The 18,859-nt window shown below is 37.7% G+C and overlaps 3 protein-coding genes across 5 annotated transcripts; 1 reads left to right on the top strand and 2 right to left on the bottom strand.

Annotated features, from left to right (window-relative positions):
* The first annotated feature begins 1,946 nt into the window (after window positions 1–1,946).
* Window positions 1,947–5,283, top strand: LOC129322270 (F-box protein SKIP2-like). Of its 3 annotated transcripts, none has more exons than XM_054968482.1 (2): window positions 1,947–3,906; window positions 4,700–5,283. In XM_054968482.1, exon 1 carries the CDS (start codon window positions 2,234–2,236, stop codon window positions 3,854–3,856), a length of 1,623 nt encoding a protein of 540 aa, XP_054824457.1. In that variant the 5' UTR covers window positions 1,947–2,233; the 3' UTR covers window positions 3,857–3,906; window positions 4,700–5,283. The 3 variants fall into 3 exon arrangements, with proteins under 3 accessions (XP_054824457.1, XP_054824458.1, XP_054824456.1); XM_054968483.1 differs by lacking the exon at window positions 4,700–5,283 and adding an exon at window positions 4,210–4,654; XM_054968481.1 differs by having other exon boundaries at window positions 1,948–3,906; window positions 4,696–5,283.
* Window positions 5,284–5,376: 93 nt separating this feature from the next.
* LOC129322271 (cysteine proteinase COT44-like) lies at window positions 5,377–7,775 on the bottom strand. The gene is made up of 4 exons (XM_054968485.1): window positions 7,185–7,775; window positions 6,258–6,493; window positions 6,038–6,178; window positions 5,377–5,931 (listed from the first exon to the last, which is right to left on the bottom strand). Exons 1-4 carry the CDS (start codon window positions 7,744–7,746, stop codon window positions 5,653–5,655), a joined length of 1,218 nt encoding a protein of 405 aa, XP_054824460.1. The 5' UTR covers window positions 7,747–7,775; the 3' UTR covers window positions 5,377–5,652.
* A 1,135-nt stretch (window positions 7,776–8,910) lies between these two features.
* LOC129321200 (probable beta-1,4-xylosyltransferase IRX14H) lies at window positions 8,911–12,263 on the bottom strand. Its single transcript, XM_054966885.1, has 3 exons — window positions 11,312–12,263; window positions 10,520–11,077; window positions 8,911–9,622 (listed from the first exon to the last, which is right to left on the bottom strand). Exons 1-3 carry the CDS (start codon window positions 12,058–12,060, stop codon window positions 9,394–9,396), a joined length of 1,536 nt encoding a protein of 511 aa, XP_054822860.1. The 5' UTR covers window positions 12,061–12,263; the 3' UTR covers window positions 8,911–9,393.
* Between the last annotated feature and the right edge of the window lie 6,596 nt (window positions 12,264–18,859).

Genomic DNA, 18,859 nt, shown 5'->3' with positions numbered 1-18,859 from the left:
TTGATTTTGGAAACTCTAGATACAAGACCAAGTAAAAGTGTCAATTTAAGTATCATACAATGGTATGAGATTTTATGCACAAGTCATGCATACTTACTCAAATGGGATAATTGGTTCAAAGTTTTCTCTACATATTATTTCGGATGGGTGAGACCATGTTTTACTAAGTAAATATTCAAGTCTTTTAGATACCCTTACCAAAAACATGAGGTTGTTGAAATGGCAAGAGTTTGTAATCATTTTGGAAGGGGCGGGGGATTGTTGGAATATTGTTCAAAATGGAGAGATATCTTTTTGAAAAGTCATGTTTTTATAAAGTAAGAAGCCATGTCCTTATAAATTAAGGAATATTTTTATGAAAGGTTATGTAGAGAGTTATAATCCCTAAAATCATGTCTCTGAAATTATGAAGGCACCTTTAGAGGGTTATAAAATTAAAAAGCATTACTTGATAAAGGGAAATATATTTCAAGAAAACTCTACATATTAAAATGGTGTTTCTTTTTATGAAAAATTATTATAAATAATATTTGATTAATATTAATTACTAAACTATGTAGGTTCATGAATCAATATAGAGATGTTCATAAACAATATAAGGTTATGAATCAACATTGATTATAACTTTTTAAAAACATTTTATTACTTAAAATGCACCACTTTAATATTTATAAATATCTCACACCATCACTTATTTAGGACGTCTAAAAGAAATTTATTGATTGAAATTCATTATCTTTATTCTTTAAATATACTTGAGATAAAATTAAATTACCATTTTATAAAAACTATTGTCGCCTTGACTTAAGTTTTGATAATGCAAACCATATTCAAGTGTCTTCATTATATTTTGAAGGAAATTTGCCATCAATTTAGCTTGCACTCAAAGATTGGAATAGGTGGGAACAAATTGAGTCTAAACAAAAGTGTTGCCCACACTTTAAAGATGTCGTGTATAGCTTTTTATTTCTTTCATCTCTACTCTTTTTGTTCTTCATATAGCCATTCCCGCCAACACAATTTCCAGTTAACAAAGTTATATGAAAACCATACAAAGATGTCGTGTATAGCTTTTTATTTTTTTCATCTCTACTCTTTTTGTTCTTCATATAGCCATTCCCGCCAACACATTTTCCAGTTAACAAAGTTATATGAAAACCGTACAAAGAAGAGTTGGTGTGGTGTGTTCCCCTCCCCCCCCCCTCCAAACAGCATATTTTATTTATAGTGGAAGTGGTTGGCATAAATAAAAAATCATATATATTGTGATAAATTCTATCTCATTATGAGAGGAAGCTTACAAAACGCAGATGTCGTAATCCCGCAATTAATTTTTTAAAAAAGCTCAGTTGATGCTTCAAGACTTATGTTAAACGGCCCCAATATCCAGTGATCAGCGCGCAACGTTTTTCTCATGTCCATCTCTCCTCATCGCCCGTTTCCATCTTCTTTGAATTACCTTGTTGACCATTGCAGTGTCGGCATCTCGTCTGAACCGCCCATGCAGGACGAATTAATGAACGACTTATCAAGCATTCTTTGAACCCTCATCTTTGGTAAATTTCCCAGACTCTAATCATTTTCTTAATTTTAATCCTATTGCACCATCATTCTATTCTCCCGCTCTTTGCTGGACAAAATGAAAATGCAACGCACCTGCCGAAGATGACTCCGACTCTTTTATAAAAGTAAAAGGCGACCCCCAAAAAAATAAAAAATAAAAAAATTCCAAAGCTGCTAAAGTGACCGGGTCTTAGACAAAGTTGCGACTTTACATGCCCCCTAAATCTAATAATTGGATCCCATAACAAAGCCCAGGGGATAAGGGCAACCTTAGGATCGAAGGACTTGCATTGCCAAACACCCATGGTCCCCCATTCAGTTCCAAGCTTCCTTGAACTGACAAAACTTCATTATAAATTTCCAACACGATGACAAGTAAACGAGGACGACGTCGACATTATTAACAACCCCGGGTTGGATGGGTTCAATTACTGACGTTCGTTGGTCATCTTATTTAACGGCCACGATGGCTGTCAAAAAGATCCCATGCAAACCCGCCCACACTATGCTGCATGAACCTGTACGGTAATCTCTCTTCGGCCATTGCGACGATGTCACGCGCCTTCACAATTTGATGGGTTTAATTTAAGTACCTCGAAGAAATTGGCGCTGCGCACTACCCGTTCTTTTTCAGTTTTCTATCGTCCACAATCTTTACCTATTCTCGACAATGGGACAGTCGTCTTCCACCGCCGTTGCTTCATCGGAGCCGAATCCTTACAAAATTTCCGATGGCAAGAGATGTAATTTTCATTCCTGGCTTGCCAACGGGGAGGAGGGCTTCGATACGGATGCTGAACATGTTGAGAACTCAACAGGGGGGCGTGACTACACCGCTGATCTACCCGACGATTGCTTGGCAGGTATTTTCCATTTTCTTGGCTCCGCTGACCTGAAAAAATGCTCTCTCGTTTGCCGACGGTGGCTGCGCGTCGATGGCCAAAGCCGTCATCGACTTTCCCTCGATGCTCATGAAGAATTGCAAGATTTTGTTCCCTCCCTGTTTGATCGATTCAACTTTGTCACGAAACTTTCCCTGCGATGCGACCGCAGGTCCGCCAGCATAAGCGACGACGTTTTGATACTGATATCGCTTCGATGCAAGAACCTCAAGCGTCTCAAGCTCCATGGATGCCGGGAGATCTCCGAAATTGGAATGGCCGGCCTCACTCAGAATTGCAAGGCCTTGAAGAAGCTCTCGTGTGGATCTTGTATGTTTGGTACAAAAGGCATGAACACCGTTATCGATCATTGCGTGGCTCTTGAAGAGCTCTCCGTCAAGCGGCTTCGTGGGGTCCACGATAGCTCGGCCGTTATAGGTCCCGGTGCGGCGGCCTCCTCGTTGAAATCTATATGCTTAAAGGATATTGTTAATGGCCAAAGCTTCGCACCGCTAATAGTGGGCTCGAAAAAGCTTCGAAGATTGAAGTTGATTAGTTGTTTGGGTGATTGGGATAGTACTCTTGAAGCGGTAGGAGACTCAAACAGGGATTTGATTGAAGTTCATCTCGAGAAGATTCAGGTCAGCGATGTCGGTCTTTCAGGGATATCCAACTGTTTGAACTTGGAGACGCTACTCATTGTGAAAAATCCCGAGTGTTCGAATCTGGGGCTCTCTTGTGTTGCTGAGCGATGTAGGCTATTGAGAAAGCTTCACATTGATGGTTGGAGGACTAATAACATTGGCGATGAGGGTTTGATAGCTATAGCTAAACACTGCCCCAACCTGCAAGAACTTGTATTGATTTGCATTTATCCGGCAACTTTGAGTTTGACGGCAATAGCTTCCAACTGTAAAAATTTGGAAAGGTTGGCTCTTTGCGGAATCGGCAGCATTGGTGATGCAGAGATGGAAAGCATAGCTGCCAAGTGCTCTGCTCTTAAGAAACTATGCATTAAAGGATGTCCGATTACTAATGCAGGGATCGAAGCTCTTGCTCTGGGTTGTCCAAATTTGGTTAAAATTAAGGTTAAAAAGTGCAAAAAAGTCACCGGCGGGATTGTAGAGTGGCTGCGCGAACGGAGAGGTTCCTTGGCATTCAGTTTCGACGACATTGAGCCTAAAACGTTGGAGGGGAATGTAAGCGGTGGAGGAGCTCAGGAAAGTGAAATTGCGAGCCCATCAATGATCAGGGAAGAAACCGTGGCTGATGAAGCATCATCAAGTGGTGATAACAACCGGTTAACAATGTTGAGAACCAACTTTGGATTTTTGGCTGGGAGAAATATAGTACCCGTTGCCTTAAGAAGATGGATAAACGCTGATAACGTCTCTGATGGCAGCTTTTCATGATCGTTACGAGAGCGCCCATATACGATGTTGACATGTTCACACACTGTGAGGTGAGTCTTAGGTGCTGTGTCAATTGCTTGTTCATTGCAGTGTCGCCCCTTGAATTTTGTTTGCCTCTCAGCTGTTGCTGTGATATGGCAAAGCCAATGTTTTCTTTCTGTCGCCTCATTGCATCTTATCAATTACCTTCATAGACAATCCCTTTTCAATTTTTTATTCAAAATATCATTATCAACTATGAATATCAGTTTTTGTTTTACATTCTGGGGCAAAATATTTTATTAGCAGGGTGATTCCTTTATCAACGTTTTTATGAATTTGGGCTTAAATTCCGTTATGCATCATTTTGTTAGGACGTTTCTTTGCGTCGAGGAGTAGTGTGAACTTCGAAATTGCATGCTCAATGCGACGGACTTTTCTTATAGGCTGAAACATTATTGACTAAGATTAACCTCTGGAATCTCGATGGATAGAACGGTTCAGCTGTCAAGGCTTGAGTTGGTGTTTAAGCCTTCTCAACGCATTCTTTGCCTTGTTATTAGTTTTTTTAATGGGTTATTGGCACGGTTCGAGTATGATTATCAAAGTCTTCCACTAAATGTTTCCATTTGCATTTTTTTTTAGAAAAATTACACTGAATTTTAGGAGTGGGTCATGTTTTTAAATAATGTGAATTGTTTAGCTCTGAAAATTTTAATATAAATATATATATATATATATATATATATCAGTTGTGTGTACAATTGTTGATACCAATTTTGTAATATAAGCAAAAGATTAGAATAATCACCACAATTAACTTAGGCAGAGTGTCCTGACTTTGAAACATGTTGATTCAGATAGACTCGAGATCAATTTATTAAAAAGGAATAAAAGAACTATGCTGGATTAAAAGAAAGGATTGAAAATGATGCTTCATGCTGAGACCGGAAAGAAGAGGTTAGCCGAACAAAACAAGAAAAGGCGAAAAATGGGTTAACAGTTAACCGATCAGAAAGGCCCAAGCCCAAGATGTGGGAGGCAGTAAAAGACAAGGCCTCAATGCATGTTCCAGCTCGCATTTCTTGGCACCTGCACTGCTGCACGAGAGGCTGAAGACGTGTCCACAACATACGCACGATGGGGCCCGATGTCTTTTCCCTCCACAAAGACTGGAACTAGCAGGGAAATGACTTTCGAGTAGTAGTTATTGGTTAGTTTGTTAGTTTCTGTGCTGGCGTGCGTCTAAGGAAAGAGTAAAATTTAAATCTGGGGGCTTTTCAAACAAGTGTTGTCTTTTAGATTAAATGGCTGATGAGTCCTGTGTGCTTCAACTGCAACTCAAGCCAAGGAAACCCAACGAATTGCTGCAAAGGGAATTCAACATTCCAGATATGAGGCACGACCATCTGTTTTAATTAACCTGATCTCTCAATCCTATTTGTGTCTCTCTTTATTACTTGTTGCTTTAGCGCATTCAGTCACACACACACACACACACACACACACACACACAGAACTCTATGGCAGCAGATGGACAAACAACATGGATCTGGAATGATGCAAATAGAAAATGGAACTAATTGATAATTCCTTTTCAATTAATCCAAGGGAAATAACATTGAGTGGCATCACCTTGACTTTGTTTCCAAGAGCCGTTTTGACAATTGGAAACCTATATACAACAATGATGAGCCGAATAAGCATGACCAGATTGGTTTTTGGTAGACGCAGAAAAGCAAAATAACCCCAGACAGCACCAGGTAACTGAAACATCACTTCCTCTCAACAAAGTGATCATGAAGGCGTTCCAAGATTCAAGCGCTGCTGGTCTTCGCTCCAATGGTGGCATATGTTGAAAGAAGATTTGGGGACATTTTGGGATACATAACTGGATAAGAGGGCTGTATCGCGATGCCACACTTGCCAGTGTTGGTGCTTCTTACATTACGCTGAATCTTGATGTAACCATCCTCTCCCCAAGCTGCACCCCACGAGTTCCTCACCAACCAATAATCCTCTCCATTTTCAGTACCGTATCCTACAACAACCACTCCATGATCTAGATTTGTCCCACACTCACCAGTAAATACCCCCTGACAGACACACAACAAAATGTCAAATATTATTAAGCAAAACCTGACGATTTAATCGGGGCTGGGGTAACTATTGACTAAACGGAATTGTATGGTTGAAGCTTACAGATTGATAGAGTTGGAAAGCCCAGCCACCAGCTTCCACAGCAACGCTCACGGGCTGATGAGCCACAGCCTTCTTCAACGCATTCTCATTGTACGGTGGAACATCCTCGTACCCATCAATCTTCACTGCCTTGGCATTCTTCTGCAGTTAGAGCAATCAAACAGGTTGAGGGCATGTCCAAATCATAATATTTAACAATCAAAAGACTGGGAATCGGCACCTTGGTTGGATCGCATTGACCTTCAACGCCGGCGTAAGGATAATCATCCTCCGTGTTGATGCCACCATTTCCAATGATGAAGTCGAAGGCGTAGTCCATGAGACCACCGTCGCACCCGTTGTTGTATGCTCTGTCACAATCCACCAGTTCTTGTTCCGACAACGACACGAGCTTGCCGGTAACGATCTTATTTATGGCTTCTACAGCCGCGACCGTTGAGAATGCCCAACAACTTCCTGCAAGTCAAGGCCTAACCATGGTCACTGCCAAGGCCCTTTATCTGGCTTCCAATGTAAGCAGTTCTAACTGTTTTGGGCAGTAAAATATGGGGCCCTGCCTTGTATAATTATTTATTTGAACTTTAGTTCTTTTTTCATTTTGGCTTTTATTTTATTTTAAGTGATAAACTGTTAATATTGTTTAATTGAACTTAGGTGTATTAATTTTTTTAGAGTATACCAAACTATCTGCTGATAATTCATACCCAATGTTGTGTCTAGATTTAAAAAGCAAGCGCATATATATATATATATATATATATAAATAAAAGACTCTGCAACCTAAATTCAGAAAAGAAGCCCTCGTGCAGCCTTGATATGTGCAATTATGCTATATCATTGTTCATGACTTGTGAACCGTGCACAAGTTATAAACTTATTAGATACATAAAAGATAGACAGATCACGTCTGCATGGAGTTACTATTAGAATTGATATGATTCATGTTGTTAAGGATTTCTAAATGTTATCGTCCTTCACTCCTAGTTATATTATATTTTTTATGATCATTGATTTATAGTGGAGATTAGAGAAAGAGAGATAAGTCGTGATGTCTCGAGAGTGATGAGGAAATCTCAATGGATTCATATTAGCTAATGTTGTGATGGGCAGAAACAAAATTATGAGGAACAAAGAAAGGAAGGTTTACCGCAAGTTCCTTGATTTTTGACAGGATTAACGGCACCCTTTAACCTCCAATCCACATGGAGCGGCAATCTATCACGGGCGTTATAAGCATAGCGATGAGAGGGAGTGTTCTTAGCTTTCATGGCAATTTGCTTTGGATCAATCCTCGTTCCCAAATACATGGCACGGTATTCCTCATTCCTTAAATCTGCAAATCTATTCAGCCCGAGCCTGTACGTTGTGTTGTCCAGTGCATTGTGCGCTTCTACGAATCTCAAGTTCTCCTTAAATGCCTCGAACCTCCTGTCCTTCTCTCCTATCCCGTTGTACACTTTCTGGTTCTTCACCAGCCACTCCTCGTACATCGCCATCACTTCCTCCTCGCTCCTCCCTTCCGCAGGTTGCCCATGGCCGACGACTGGCACGTCACCCGAGGCCAGTACTGTTAAAGTGAGGCAAAGGAAGAGGAAGGAGAGAGGAGGCGTGGCAGCCATTATTGTTAAGGACACTGGCCAAGTTATTATGTGAAGAAAAGCAGTGAAGATGATGGGAGTTATATAGATGGTGGTGAAATGTTCAATCATTGAAAGCGGATCCACACCAAAAGGAGAAAAATAATAATATGAACTAGCGGTGAATAATAATGAGGAGAGAAGCAGAACTGGCAAAGCATGTGGGTGGGTATGGGTCGATGTTGGATGTAGCAGAAATCTAGATTTACAGGGACAAACCTCTCATGTTATCTTTTCCCAAGGAGTGAGGCCGTTTGGTGATTCGGATATGGGAGAGAGAAGCAATTTGGCCAAGTTTTCAGTGAAAGGAATCACTAATCAGATACTGCCACTTTTATAAATGGAAGATCGCAGTGGCTTCCCTGGTTTTTTCGAGAAGAGTGACCACACAAGTGTCAGTCCGAAAGAAACGAGAATTGAAGCCCTTGATGAAGGGAAATGAATGCTTTTTGCTATTTTTTTTTATCTAGTTTTTACAGTTTATCAAGAGATCACATGATGAATGGAGTCTGTGACTGTAGACAGAGACAGTTCATTGAGAATGATCGATGCTGGTGCAACCGGATTTGATCTTCCGAGGCCAAAAATAAGAGGATAGAGGAGGGTCGCTGGACTCCGATTGCATCTCATCTGACAGCCGCAACTAGCGAGTGTGCATTTCTAGTACTTCTCAAAGTATCTTTCCCTCCCCACCAAAATTTCTTGGTGCTTTTCAACATTCGTTGTTATACTATATTACTATTTGATATTTTCCCCTACCTCGTTTTTAAAATAAAATTCAGGATAGCTTCATTAAAGCTTCTTCATAAATGGACTTGGCGATTTTGTATTTGTAGACCTTCTCACTTTTGTCGACAAACTGATTCACCAAATGAAACAACGGGACTACTCCGCGTTCTATGAATGATCAAGCACATTTTACGATTTAAGTTCAATTTTTGGCCTAAAAAACCAAAACCAATTTAGAAATTTGAAATAATTTTCACGTGACTGAGAATTAACTTGGACGGAATAGATTATTTATGTTCAATAGATGATTCAAAATAAGTTCTTATTTTTATAGTAATATTTCATGTTTGGTTAGATAAACGTAATAGCAAAAGACCACTTTGCATGGGATAAAAATAAAAATAATATTCTTGTGCTTCTTAAAACAAATACGAAAATTGGGAAGAATGAATCGCGATGCAAAATAATGTAATGATAACTAAAGGAAACATGTAAACTTACATCCCATTTCAAGATCAGTAGGCATTTCCATTAAAAATCTGATGGAATCCGAATTCCTCAATTGGAAAGAATGAATCACTAGGAAAAATTGAATCAAAAAAGAATTGCTGCTAATCAAACACCATATGTGGAATAAGCTCTCACATTCCCATGCTATATACTCGAATGCCATGATCCAAACAGGGCATGTAGTTTATCAATTTCCTGGACAAGTATATCTGTTTAACACCCCCAGCTTAAGGTCGTACACCAATTTGGCACCCTGTTCGCTAGGTTTTGATTCTAAAAATTGTGACTGATTATATCTACCAACTTAAAAACCTTCGAATGGATATTTCCTTTTTAAAGAGAATAGAAACAAAATGCAAACAATAGAAATGTGGCCAGCTTCTCCATTTGGTCAAATCCATACAATAGTTGCCGATCGCCAGCAGACAGCAGTCTTGTATCCACAAGGCAGTGAAATTCTCAGATGCTCTTATTACCATCTTAGTTCTGTTCAGACTGTGTAGAGACTTGTGAACCGATCACTGTGGTTTCACTCTTTCTCTTTCGACTGCGCCTGGATCTGGATGATCGAGATTTTGTAGAATGCTTGGTTGGCCGCTCTTGAGTGCTAATTGACACCTTTTCATTTGATGGCAGCTCAGGAGGAGCATCTGGCCATGGAGTCCGTTTCGATGGAACAGTGATGTCTAAAGGAGGGTCGATTATCCATCTGCATTAATTTGCGTCAAATGTTCAGATGTCTAAAGACTATCATGTTTAAAGTTTTTAGAGGATATAAATCCACGTAATATTTGTTTTGACGGCAGGCTCTCAAGACATGATGCTTCAGGAACTGATAAAGTCCAGCATTTTTAATCTATCATCACCAAGTATTTCAACGATGACACCCATTTTCAAGGGAAACAGTATGTAGAGACAAATTTCAGAAGCAGAAACTAACCGTACAGCAAAAGTTGACAAAGCAAATAATAGATGCTGAGTAAGAGTAACTGCAGGATATGAACTAACGAGAGGCTATAAACATTTCTCAATTGAAGACCATAGCTTCAGAATTCAGACTCTTATTTAAAACAAGTTCCTTGGGACTTCGAGCGGAAATAATTGAAACCATTGTTCTTGCTTCATGATGCTATGTAGTTTCAATAAATTCTTTCCTTTGTACAGTCTTTCTTTCAAAAACAAAAATTCTTGTTGTTTCATTGCGCCTTTTACTCTTTTATCTATACAGCAGGATGATGCAACATTGCAAAAAAAATATAGTCTTGAAAACGGTAATTCTTAAATGTGAGCCAGGTCACTAGAGTAGACTCTTCATAAAGTTTGTGAAAGCAATGGCAATAAGATAAATCAGCTTAGAACAGTTTGGATTGTTAAACACCACCCCCCCCCCCCGGGGGAAGAATCCTGTGTGTTGTGTTGGGTGTGGGTTAGGGGGGTTGTTCGAGGTTCATTTTTTAACTCGCATGCGCTATGAAAATTACAATGAGTCAGAAGTTATTGTATACCACCAAAAAGGATTTTTCAAATATACAAAGCACGTTTTAAGCTAAGCACGTATGTCAACATAGGTAGCAACTCTATTCAAAATCAAGAGGAAAAGGCTCACCTGGGAGGGAATTTGCTGTCTGTCCGAGCTTCAGCGCGCAGCCACCAAAGCAAAACTTGGCGTCCACAGTTGCCAAGTGGTTCCACCACAGAGGTGTCCTTGAGCAAAGACAGTGGACTCTCAATGTCCTCATCAACTCCATCTAATGCATCAAGATTCCTAATCCACTCTGGTTTATCATCGGCATCCTTCCAGAGCAACCTGGAATTCAACACAAACCCAGACCATTCGAGTTTTTGGGGGAGCACAGGTGCTCGGTCATCAATGTAAACAGCACTTTTCCCAGCATATGGCAATGAATTGAAGGTGTGCCACCCAACCAATTTATTGCTAGAATTACAAGCAGGACCTTGCACGGGTATTGGGGAGGTTTCTTCTCCATCCTTTCTTTGAGGGAGGGATGTAGATTCATCTGTGCTGACAGAATGAACAAGTATTCCAACTGAAAGAGCACCGATCCATTTCACACTTTGGATTTCATCAAATAGCTCCATACTATGCATATTACTGTCATCCGCAAACATCACAACTCCATCCAACTTCTCTTTTCTCACAATTCTGCAGCGCAGATATGAAGATAAGCAAACCACAAAATTATAAAGAAGCTATTATTTACAAATCATATAAGGGGGCTAACCAAAAAAAATGAAGAGGGAAAAACAGTTATCATGTATTTCTATTATTTTCAGCAGACAAGAACATTTGTGTCTCCAATTGTGAGTACATACGTGGTTGCGTTTCCCTGATGACCAAACTGGAGTTAATTGGTAGCGCATAGTACAAGAAATTTACCTCAAAGCATGAAGCCGCATCCGGGCCTCCAATTTATGCCTTCCGTCCCATGAACTTGGCATCCGCTGATTATTGAACCCAACGTGGATGGTTCTGAGCCCGGACTTGGCAATAATTGAAGAGGTCTCATTGGTGACCCCTCCGGCCTCCACCACAATCCACACCAGGTCGTACGGCACCAGCATTAGCGAGTGCATCACCCCGGTCAAATGAAGAGCCTGAAACGTCCGTACATAAGTTGGGGTGACCGCAATCACAGTCTTAGGGTTCTTCACTCCAAACTGGAGCCTCTGCTCCCTTTGAACTCTGTTAATTATCTGGTGAGCCTTCATCACCTCCACGGGATCTGGATGCGGCCAAGGTCGGATTCGGATTCCATGCCGCCCAACGATGACCCTGCTGGTGGAGCCAGCAATGTTGGTTCTATTAGCAGGATTTTCAACGTTGGTGAAGGGATTGGAAGTTAGAGCAGATTGAAGATCGAGGGATCCAGTGAATTGAGTGGCCGTGCGGAACGGAACCATGTGGAGGTTGGTAGACGAAGTGGAGACGAGAAAGAAGAAGACAAGGCGAGAGAATCGGAAACCAAGAACCAGACTAATGAGACAACAGATGCCATGAAGGACGAGCCAGAAAATGGCAGCCGGAGATTTTATCGGGCCGTCGCCGGAGGAATCCAACTGGGACGATCCTCGGAAGCTGTTGGCCCGGCGGTTGAGATAGTTCTGCTGCAACGCCGAGAGCTTCATAATGCGGGAGTACCGAAGAGGCCTCCAAGTCAGAAAGGGTCAATCGAATACAACGGTGAACGGTGATGGAGAGGACGAGTAGGCGTTGAAGTTGGGGTTGTGATTTGCAAAGATGATCGCGAGAGAGAAAGAAAGTTATAAGACAACAAAAGCAGCAGGAGAAGGTGGAGATGGTGGAGGAGTCTAATCATGACATTTCTTTTGGTTCACGCGTCATTCGTCGTTCGGTTCATTTTTGTAAGATCTAAATTATCTGGATTACGCACGCAGCAATGATCTGGATTACTGTTAATTGAATTTACATCGAATTTAAAAGGTCGTACTTATTTCATTAAAATTTTTGGATAATCCAGAGTTGTGTAAATCCCCAATGAGTATGAATTAAGAAAGGAAAAATGATTGGCAAGTTAAAAGGAATTAATTAATTTAAATTAAATCTTAATTGTTAAATTTTAAAAATTTATAAGTTTTGTTTTCAATTTTTCAATTTTATTTTAATAAATTTAAATTTATATTTTAAATTTTAACAGAAAAATTTATTTATTCTTAACTATATTAAATTTTAAAAAATAAATTATAAATTCATCATAATAAAATTATAAAATTAAAAATAAAACTTATAAATTTCTAAAATTTAACACCAAACAGTTAATTTTAATTAATTAATTTCCTTACAACTTACATGTAATTCAAATCCTTCCGACAACTTCCGTTACACCCATAGTCAAGGGGACTCTGTCCCAGGAGGGTAAAGTCAAGGACACGAGGCAAGATGATACATAGCATTATTAGCAAATAAACCCCAAACAAAAAAAAAACAAAAAAAAAAAAGAGCGAATGATGCTTCCTCACCGCATAGTTCATAATTAAATTAAATCAATAAACAATATGATTCCCTCTCCAGTCCAAAAACGAAAATAGGATTCCTACGAATTTTGAGTTTAGAGGAATTGATATCTAATTTTTTTTTTTTTGGCCGATAATTGGTATCTGATCCATGACGAGATTCTCGGTTTCTTTAACTGTATTTTCGCGAGTAACTTTAACTGCAACCGACGACGTGGAGAAGAAAAGGGCGGCGTTGAGGAGATGGCTCAGCCAGTCACCGAATGAGACGAAGAGTCTAATTCCGTCAACGGACAAAGGGCAACCGTCAGTTCTTTTATTTTTCGTAAAATGTCGTCAGCATTTTTGTTATTTTCCTGTATTTTCTCGTCAAACAAACAAAATGTAAAACGTTGGCCCAAAACATGTTGTAAAAGGAGCGCGATAACTAATAGCTTCTAGAAAGAAACGAGATGTCGTCGGGCGAGCTGGGGTGAAGAAGCTCAAAGCTTTGAGAGGATTGTCAATTTAAATATCATCTGCATTCAATGATCGGAGAGGTAGGGAAACGTAAGGATGTCATCTGTATTTAGTTTACAAATCCGGGCATTGTCCTCTTTCCACTTGTATTTAGTGCACATGCATTAATTTGATGCCAATTTTGGACGATGATTGTCCTCCAATTGAATCGCGGGTGCCGCAATACATGGAATGGTTTGCTGTAAATAACAAGAGATGTTGGATACGGTACACCGGGAAAAATTCGAAAAGGAGGAACAAAGCAGAAATGTGATTGGGTCCAATAATTGCAGAGGAGTTTGGTAGAGAAGAGTGCGCCAGAGAATCGGGTTGGTGAGTTGCTTGAGTCGTTAGAAAGCCAGGCTCGAAATCGTCTGCCATGGAGGAGGGCGTGACGAATCCAGAGAGTTGCTGTTGGGAGGTTGAAATCTGTCAAATGAAGCGTCGCATCAGAGAAGGGTACTACTCGCTAGTCGCTACCTTGGGAACAAAGGAATGGTGGCGTGTGATCAAGTGCACGAGGATTTATAAATTCTAATCATGTATACATTGTTATTAGGTAGATGCTGTTGTTGACTCGCTTTGATTACTACATTCCACCATTCATGAATCATAACATTAACAACTCCGTCTGCTAATTTCTAGTTAACATCACACTGCATATTACGTAAGCTTGCTCGCTTCCATCGTCAGATGTCTAGCGCTTCCATTCTTGGTTCCACGTTTATGGGTTGGACAGCAATTATTAAAAAAAAAAAAGAAGGTGTAGTTGCATTTAGGTGCCGTGAGCCCACTTCAATTTGTGGGTTTAATGTATGACAAGTCCAATACTACCAGCGCATCTTTGACATCAACACAGAGATAGTTTTTTTTACCCAAAGAAAAAAAAAACAGAGTTAGTTTCGTTTGTACGCTACTGTTTCCCTCTCTGTTTCTGCACTACTGCTCCGCATCAATCAATCCTTCACTACTTAATTTTTCTATGCGTAATATGAACTATAATAACAGCCACACGGTTTGCAGTTGATGAATACCGCTTATTTACTAGGTTTTACTTGAGAGACAAAACAAAAAACAAAAAAACAAAATCTTTAAACATTGTAAATTTCATTCTAAGGTGTTCCTGAAAATTCAAGTTCAATTAAACGTTTCCAATGTGAAATTAACTCCTAAACCCAACATCCAATCAACTAAATTCATTAAGCTTGTATTTTTCTCGGCGTTTCCCAGATTATGCATATTTCAATGTTATGACCTCGCTTAAGCTCTGCGGAATGGCAAATAACATGGGTCGCGGTCCACAATGGGCCTTCCCACAGAACATGGGCCTATGGGCCTTGATCACTCCACTGGTTGGGAACCGAATTTCGCCTTGCAGATATCGATCAAAAGCCGTTCACCATATTCCCTTTATTAATTATTAATAACTGACCTTGTTTTCGTGCAAGAAGAACTTCGATTTGTGACCTTATTTTACAAATTATTCGCCATATGCAGATACATTAATATATGTGTATGTGTGTGTGTGTATATATATATATGAGGTGTTTTATAATATACTAGGAGTAATAGGAGAATTGTTGATCAACCAACCGCCATGTTGAATGTTGTCTGACCACAGCCTCCCAAGATTGCATGCGATCCAGTATTGTTTTTTTTTTTTTTAATAATTTGTAATAGTTACATAGTTTATGCTGGTCAACCCAGTATAGCGATTAGAGGACTTCCTGAAGGGAATAGTGCTTAATCTTTGGTTTTCTTTGATTATTGGACTATTTTTAAAAAGTCATGCGACCGGCTTGTTCCCTTCATCTCTTTTTCTTTGTTTTGCTTATAATAAATCAATAATTGTTTGTGGGCCGCGACTGCCAACTTGGTACGATCACTTCGCTCAAATTAAATTAGAACACATCCATGAAAAGCAGCAATGCCAAACAAACTACTGTTCTGCTTTGATTAAAAAAACCATTATACTACATTTAATTATCCACGTCCCCGTCCCAGTTGCTATTGGAATGTAAAACTGGTTATTTCACTGTGTTCAGAAGTTCTGTATCGTAATAAGTACTTATATTGATAATCTTGTTTGACCTGGAATTATGGAGCTTCCTTTGCCAACTTTTCCGTTTTCTAGCAAGACAATTTTTATTTAGTTTATTGGTAACTAGTGTTACTCAAGCCTGATTAAAATAATTATTTTGATGTGATTTTTTAATTCATAATGTTCCAACTTGAAGTCCAAATTACGAGTCGAGCGCCTTCCACATGGTTTTGACAAAATATTTTGTTTTAGGAAACCATTTTAATTTTTAGCCAAACCCTTTATTTATGTTTCTATATAAGAAAAGAAAAACTAGCTTGCGCCTAATTAGATTATTAAAAATAACGATTAAAATATAGTTATAGTTCTTTAACTTTTTATAAAGTTTTAATTTAATCCTTTAATTTTATAAAAAATATTTTTAATTATTTAACTCTAATACTATTAGTTTCAAATGACTACTTTTTGTCAATTATTATTATTTTAAAAAATTAAACTCAATACATTAATATTTAATAATATTTTATCAATATTTAAAAAATTATTGTATGAGTTTTTTATTGACAAAATTAAACAATATCAAATTTAAATAATTAAAAAGATGTTTCATAAAATTAATAGATAAAAATAAAATTTTGTGTAACGTTAAAAGATTAAAGTACACTTTAATTAAAAATAATTGATTGGGGGAATTAGGAAAAAATAATGGATGCCAAATGTAAGGAAATGAGTGGACGTTGAGCAAATGAATTGAGGACGTGGCTAGAGAATATGAATCCAATAAAAAAAGAATAGTAAGATGCGAACTGTTTCTCTAAACAACAACCTCGCCGATTATATTATATTCAGACCTGGACTAGCCCATGAGATATTCCCAATCATATTTGAAAGCAAAAAATTCTAATCATAATTTAAAGTCATCTTCACTATTTTCACAACGCACAAAAACCTCTTCAAGTGTTAAAAAAAAAAAAAACACGTGTTCGGTATTTATATAGTACCAGAATAAAATATACATGGCAGGAAGTAACAATGTTTGTAGGTGCTCTGTGTTTTCATTATAAGCAAATCTCAGGCATGGTTTCTCCTTTTTGTTTGCAAGTAAAAAAAATCAAATTCTTTTTTTTAACTGAAGAAAACAATCAAATTATGGATACATTTAAAAAATTTCTAAATTTGCTCCTCATCAAAAACTATTTATTAAACGAGTATGATGAGGATAGAAATAAATTTAAGCTAAGCATTAATAATAAGGATACTTTAGTCCAGAATATTTAACATAAGTCTTGATTGTTAAAATAAACAAACTTTTTAAAATGTGTAGAACAGTTAAACTTCGCTTATATTTAAAAACAAAAATAGAAGGAGTAAATTATAAATAAAAAGTTTTTGCATGAATCCGGTTAAGCCATTGTTAATAACAACTGCCTCGTGTAGTAAATTTTGAACTAATATCGAATTTGAGTTTTGAATTATATAATTATAATAAATATAAAAAATATTTTCAAAATATTTCTAGAAAATTTGAACTAATACGATTGGGTACTATTAATATTCTGGGTTATTCATGATACATAACAGTGATTTTAAAATCGAATCGTCTGGTATGATCATCGACTGATTTGGATTCCGATTCAATCAATGTATGAAAATCATTTTAAAAGTTAAGTCGGGTTGAACTGTTTCGAACTGATAGTTGAATCAAAAATTAAATTCGATTTTTAAAAATTGAACTGTTAAATTTTTAAAAAAATAATTATTTTTTAATTATTTAATATTATGTTGTATTACGTGGCTTGTTAGTCATGATAAACTTAAAATATTTAATTTTTTTTAAATTAAGTAATAATTTTATATTTATATTTTATATTTAAATTATTATATATATAATTTTTAATTTAATTATCATGTTATCAGTTTGATCAATGCAACCTATTTAAATTAAATGAACAGTAAATTAGTGACCTTTTCAATCCAATGTCGGATTCCACTTTGAAAGTTTTGATACAAAACGATAGAAATAAAATGGAGCGTAGCATAGTCCAAGGGGGCATTGAGGGTGTAAAAGCGCAAGAAGAGAAGTCTGACACGCATTTGATTGCCTTTGTCTGTTGCGATGAGTGAGGCCATAAACGTCAATGTTTGCGTCTATTGACTTTTTAGCCTCTCCTGTCTTTCCTCATGCCCACATGTGATTTCCATCCCCTCAAACAAATTCAATCAATTATTCCTGTTATTGCCCAATGAAAAAAAAGAATAAAAAAAAATCCATTATTCTATTTTACTCCCATTTTAGGCCTTTTCCTCCTCGTCAAATCACACACATCAACGTTTTGAAGATTTGCAAGTGCTGGTTGCATATGCAAACCAAAATTACTCTTCGTTTAGAAGGAGAGTCGTCGAATTATCTGCCAGTGTCAATTGGTTTTGATCCTTTGAATTGCATGAAAAACAAATCATCACCATTCGGCTGTCAAAAGATGTGGCGTTGACTATAAAAAATAGGGCTGCACAAAAGACAGGACGGCACTGAACTTCACCCTAACCCGAAGTCCGGTCTCTTTCATAAAAAAGATTGGGTTAGATAACCCATAGTCCAGTCTTGTCCAGTGATAACCCAAAGATTAACAGGACCGAACTTGGTTCATAGAATTAGGAGACTGATCCTGTCAGTCCAATACTCACTTAGCTTTTTTTCTTTTTTTTATTCTATGAGAGGAAATAATCCATTCCAACATAATAAACTCAATTAAGATAGTAAAAATACTTATAATAATAATAAATCTATAATAATTTCTAACAATAAGAAAAAAATATTTCTGTTATAGTCTAAATTATTTAAATTTATAACTTTAACAAAAACAGTACTCAACAAAATTCAACAACACTATATTACAATAACAATTTAAAAACAAACTTAATAAATCTTTATACAATCATCTCCTTGGCATCAATTACACTTTAAATATTTGTCAAAAATAAATTAATTATAATTATAATAAAAAAATTAATAGGACTGGATTGGACCAAGTGGTCCGGATGCCTGATCTCTTGTCCAGTCCAACCCGAAAAAATAGTCTGGTCTTTTTAGTCTTTTTGATCCTGAAGGACCAGTGACTATACAGACCGAACAAGACTGAGATCATCTCGGGTTGGACTGGATCAGACAGGACTGAAAGGCTTTTGCACAGTGCTAATAAAAAGTATGGCAGAGACTTTACCATGTACAATGGCTCCCCTCGATCATGATCGTTTAGCAAATCTATTGTATCAAAATTTGATATAAATGATGGATGATTTCAAAATTTTCCCAATTTCCCCCGCAAAAATTAAATTAATATATTCAATAACTTTTTACGTGAAAATGGATATTGTTTTCACGACTTGAGAATTTACCGAATCATGTAGTGCCTC

This window comes from Prosopis cineraria, unplaced genomic scaffold (genome assembly GCF_029017545.1).
Source record: "Prosopis cineraria cultivar Desert tree isolate PC_DT_omini unplaced genomic scaffold, ASM2901754v1 PC10, whole genome shotgun sequence".
NCBI lineage: Eukaryota > Viridiplantae > Streptophyta > Magnoliopsida > Fabales > Fabaceae > Prosopis > Prosopis cineraria.
The sequence above is the reverse complement of the archived record's forward strand: the minus strand, read 5'-3'. Positions and strand labels throughout refer to the sequence as shown.

Excerpts from the sequence above, each read along its gene's own strand:
- LOC129322271 (XM_054968485.1), bottom strand. The coding sequence starts at position 7,746 with ATGATTGAACATTTCACCACCATCTATATAACTCCCATCATCTTCACT. Across the intron at positions 6,179-6,257 it reads GTCAATGCGATCCAACCAAG|AAGAATGCCAAGGCAGTGAA; the intron begins GTGCCGATTCCC and ends CTCTAACTGCAG. Across the intron at positions 5,932-6,037 it reads CTTTCCAACTCTATCAATCT|GGGGTATTTACTGGTGAGTG; the intron begins GTAAGCTTCAAC and ends TGTGTCTGTCAG.
- LOC129322270 (XM_054968482.1), top strand. The coding sequence starts at position 2,234 with ATGGGACAGTCGTCTTCCACCGCCGTTGCTTCATCGGAGCCGAATCCT.
- LOC129321200 (XM_054966885.1), bottom strand. The coding sequence starts at position 12,060 with ATGAAGCTCTCGGCGTTGCAGCAGAACTATCTCAACCGCCGGGCCAAC. Across the intron at positions 11,078-11,311 it reads ATGCGGCTTCATGCTTTGAG|AATTGTGAGAAAAGAGAAGT; the intron begins GTAAATTTCTTG and ends TCTGCGCTGCAG. Across the intron at positions 9,623-10,519 it reads GACAGCAAATTCCCTCCCAG|ATGGATAATCGACCCTCCTT; the intron begins GTGAGCCTTTTC and ends AAATTAATGCAG.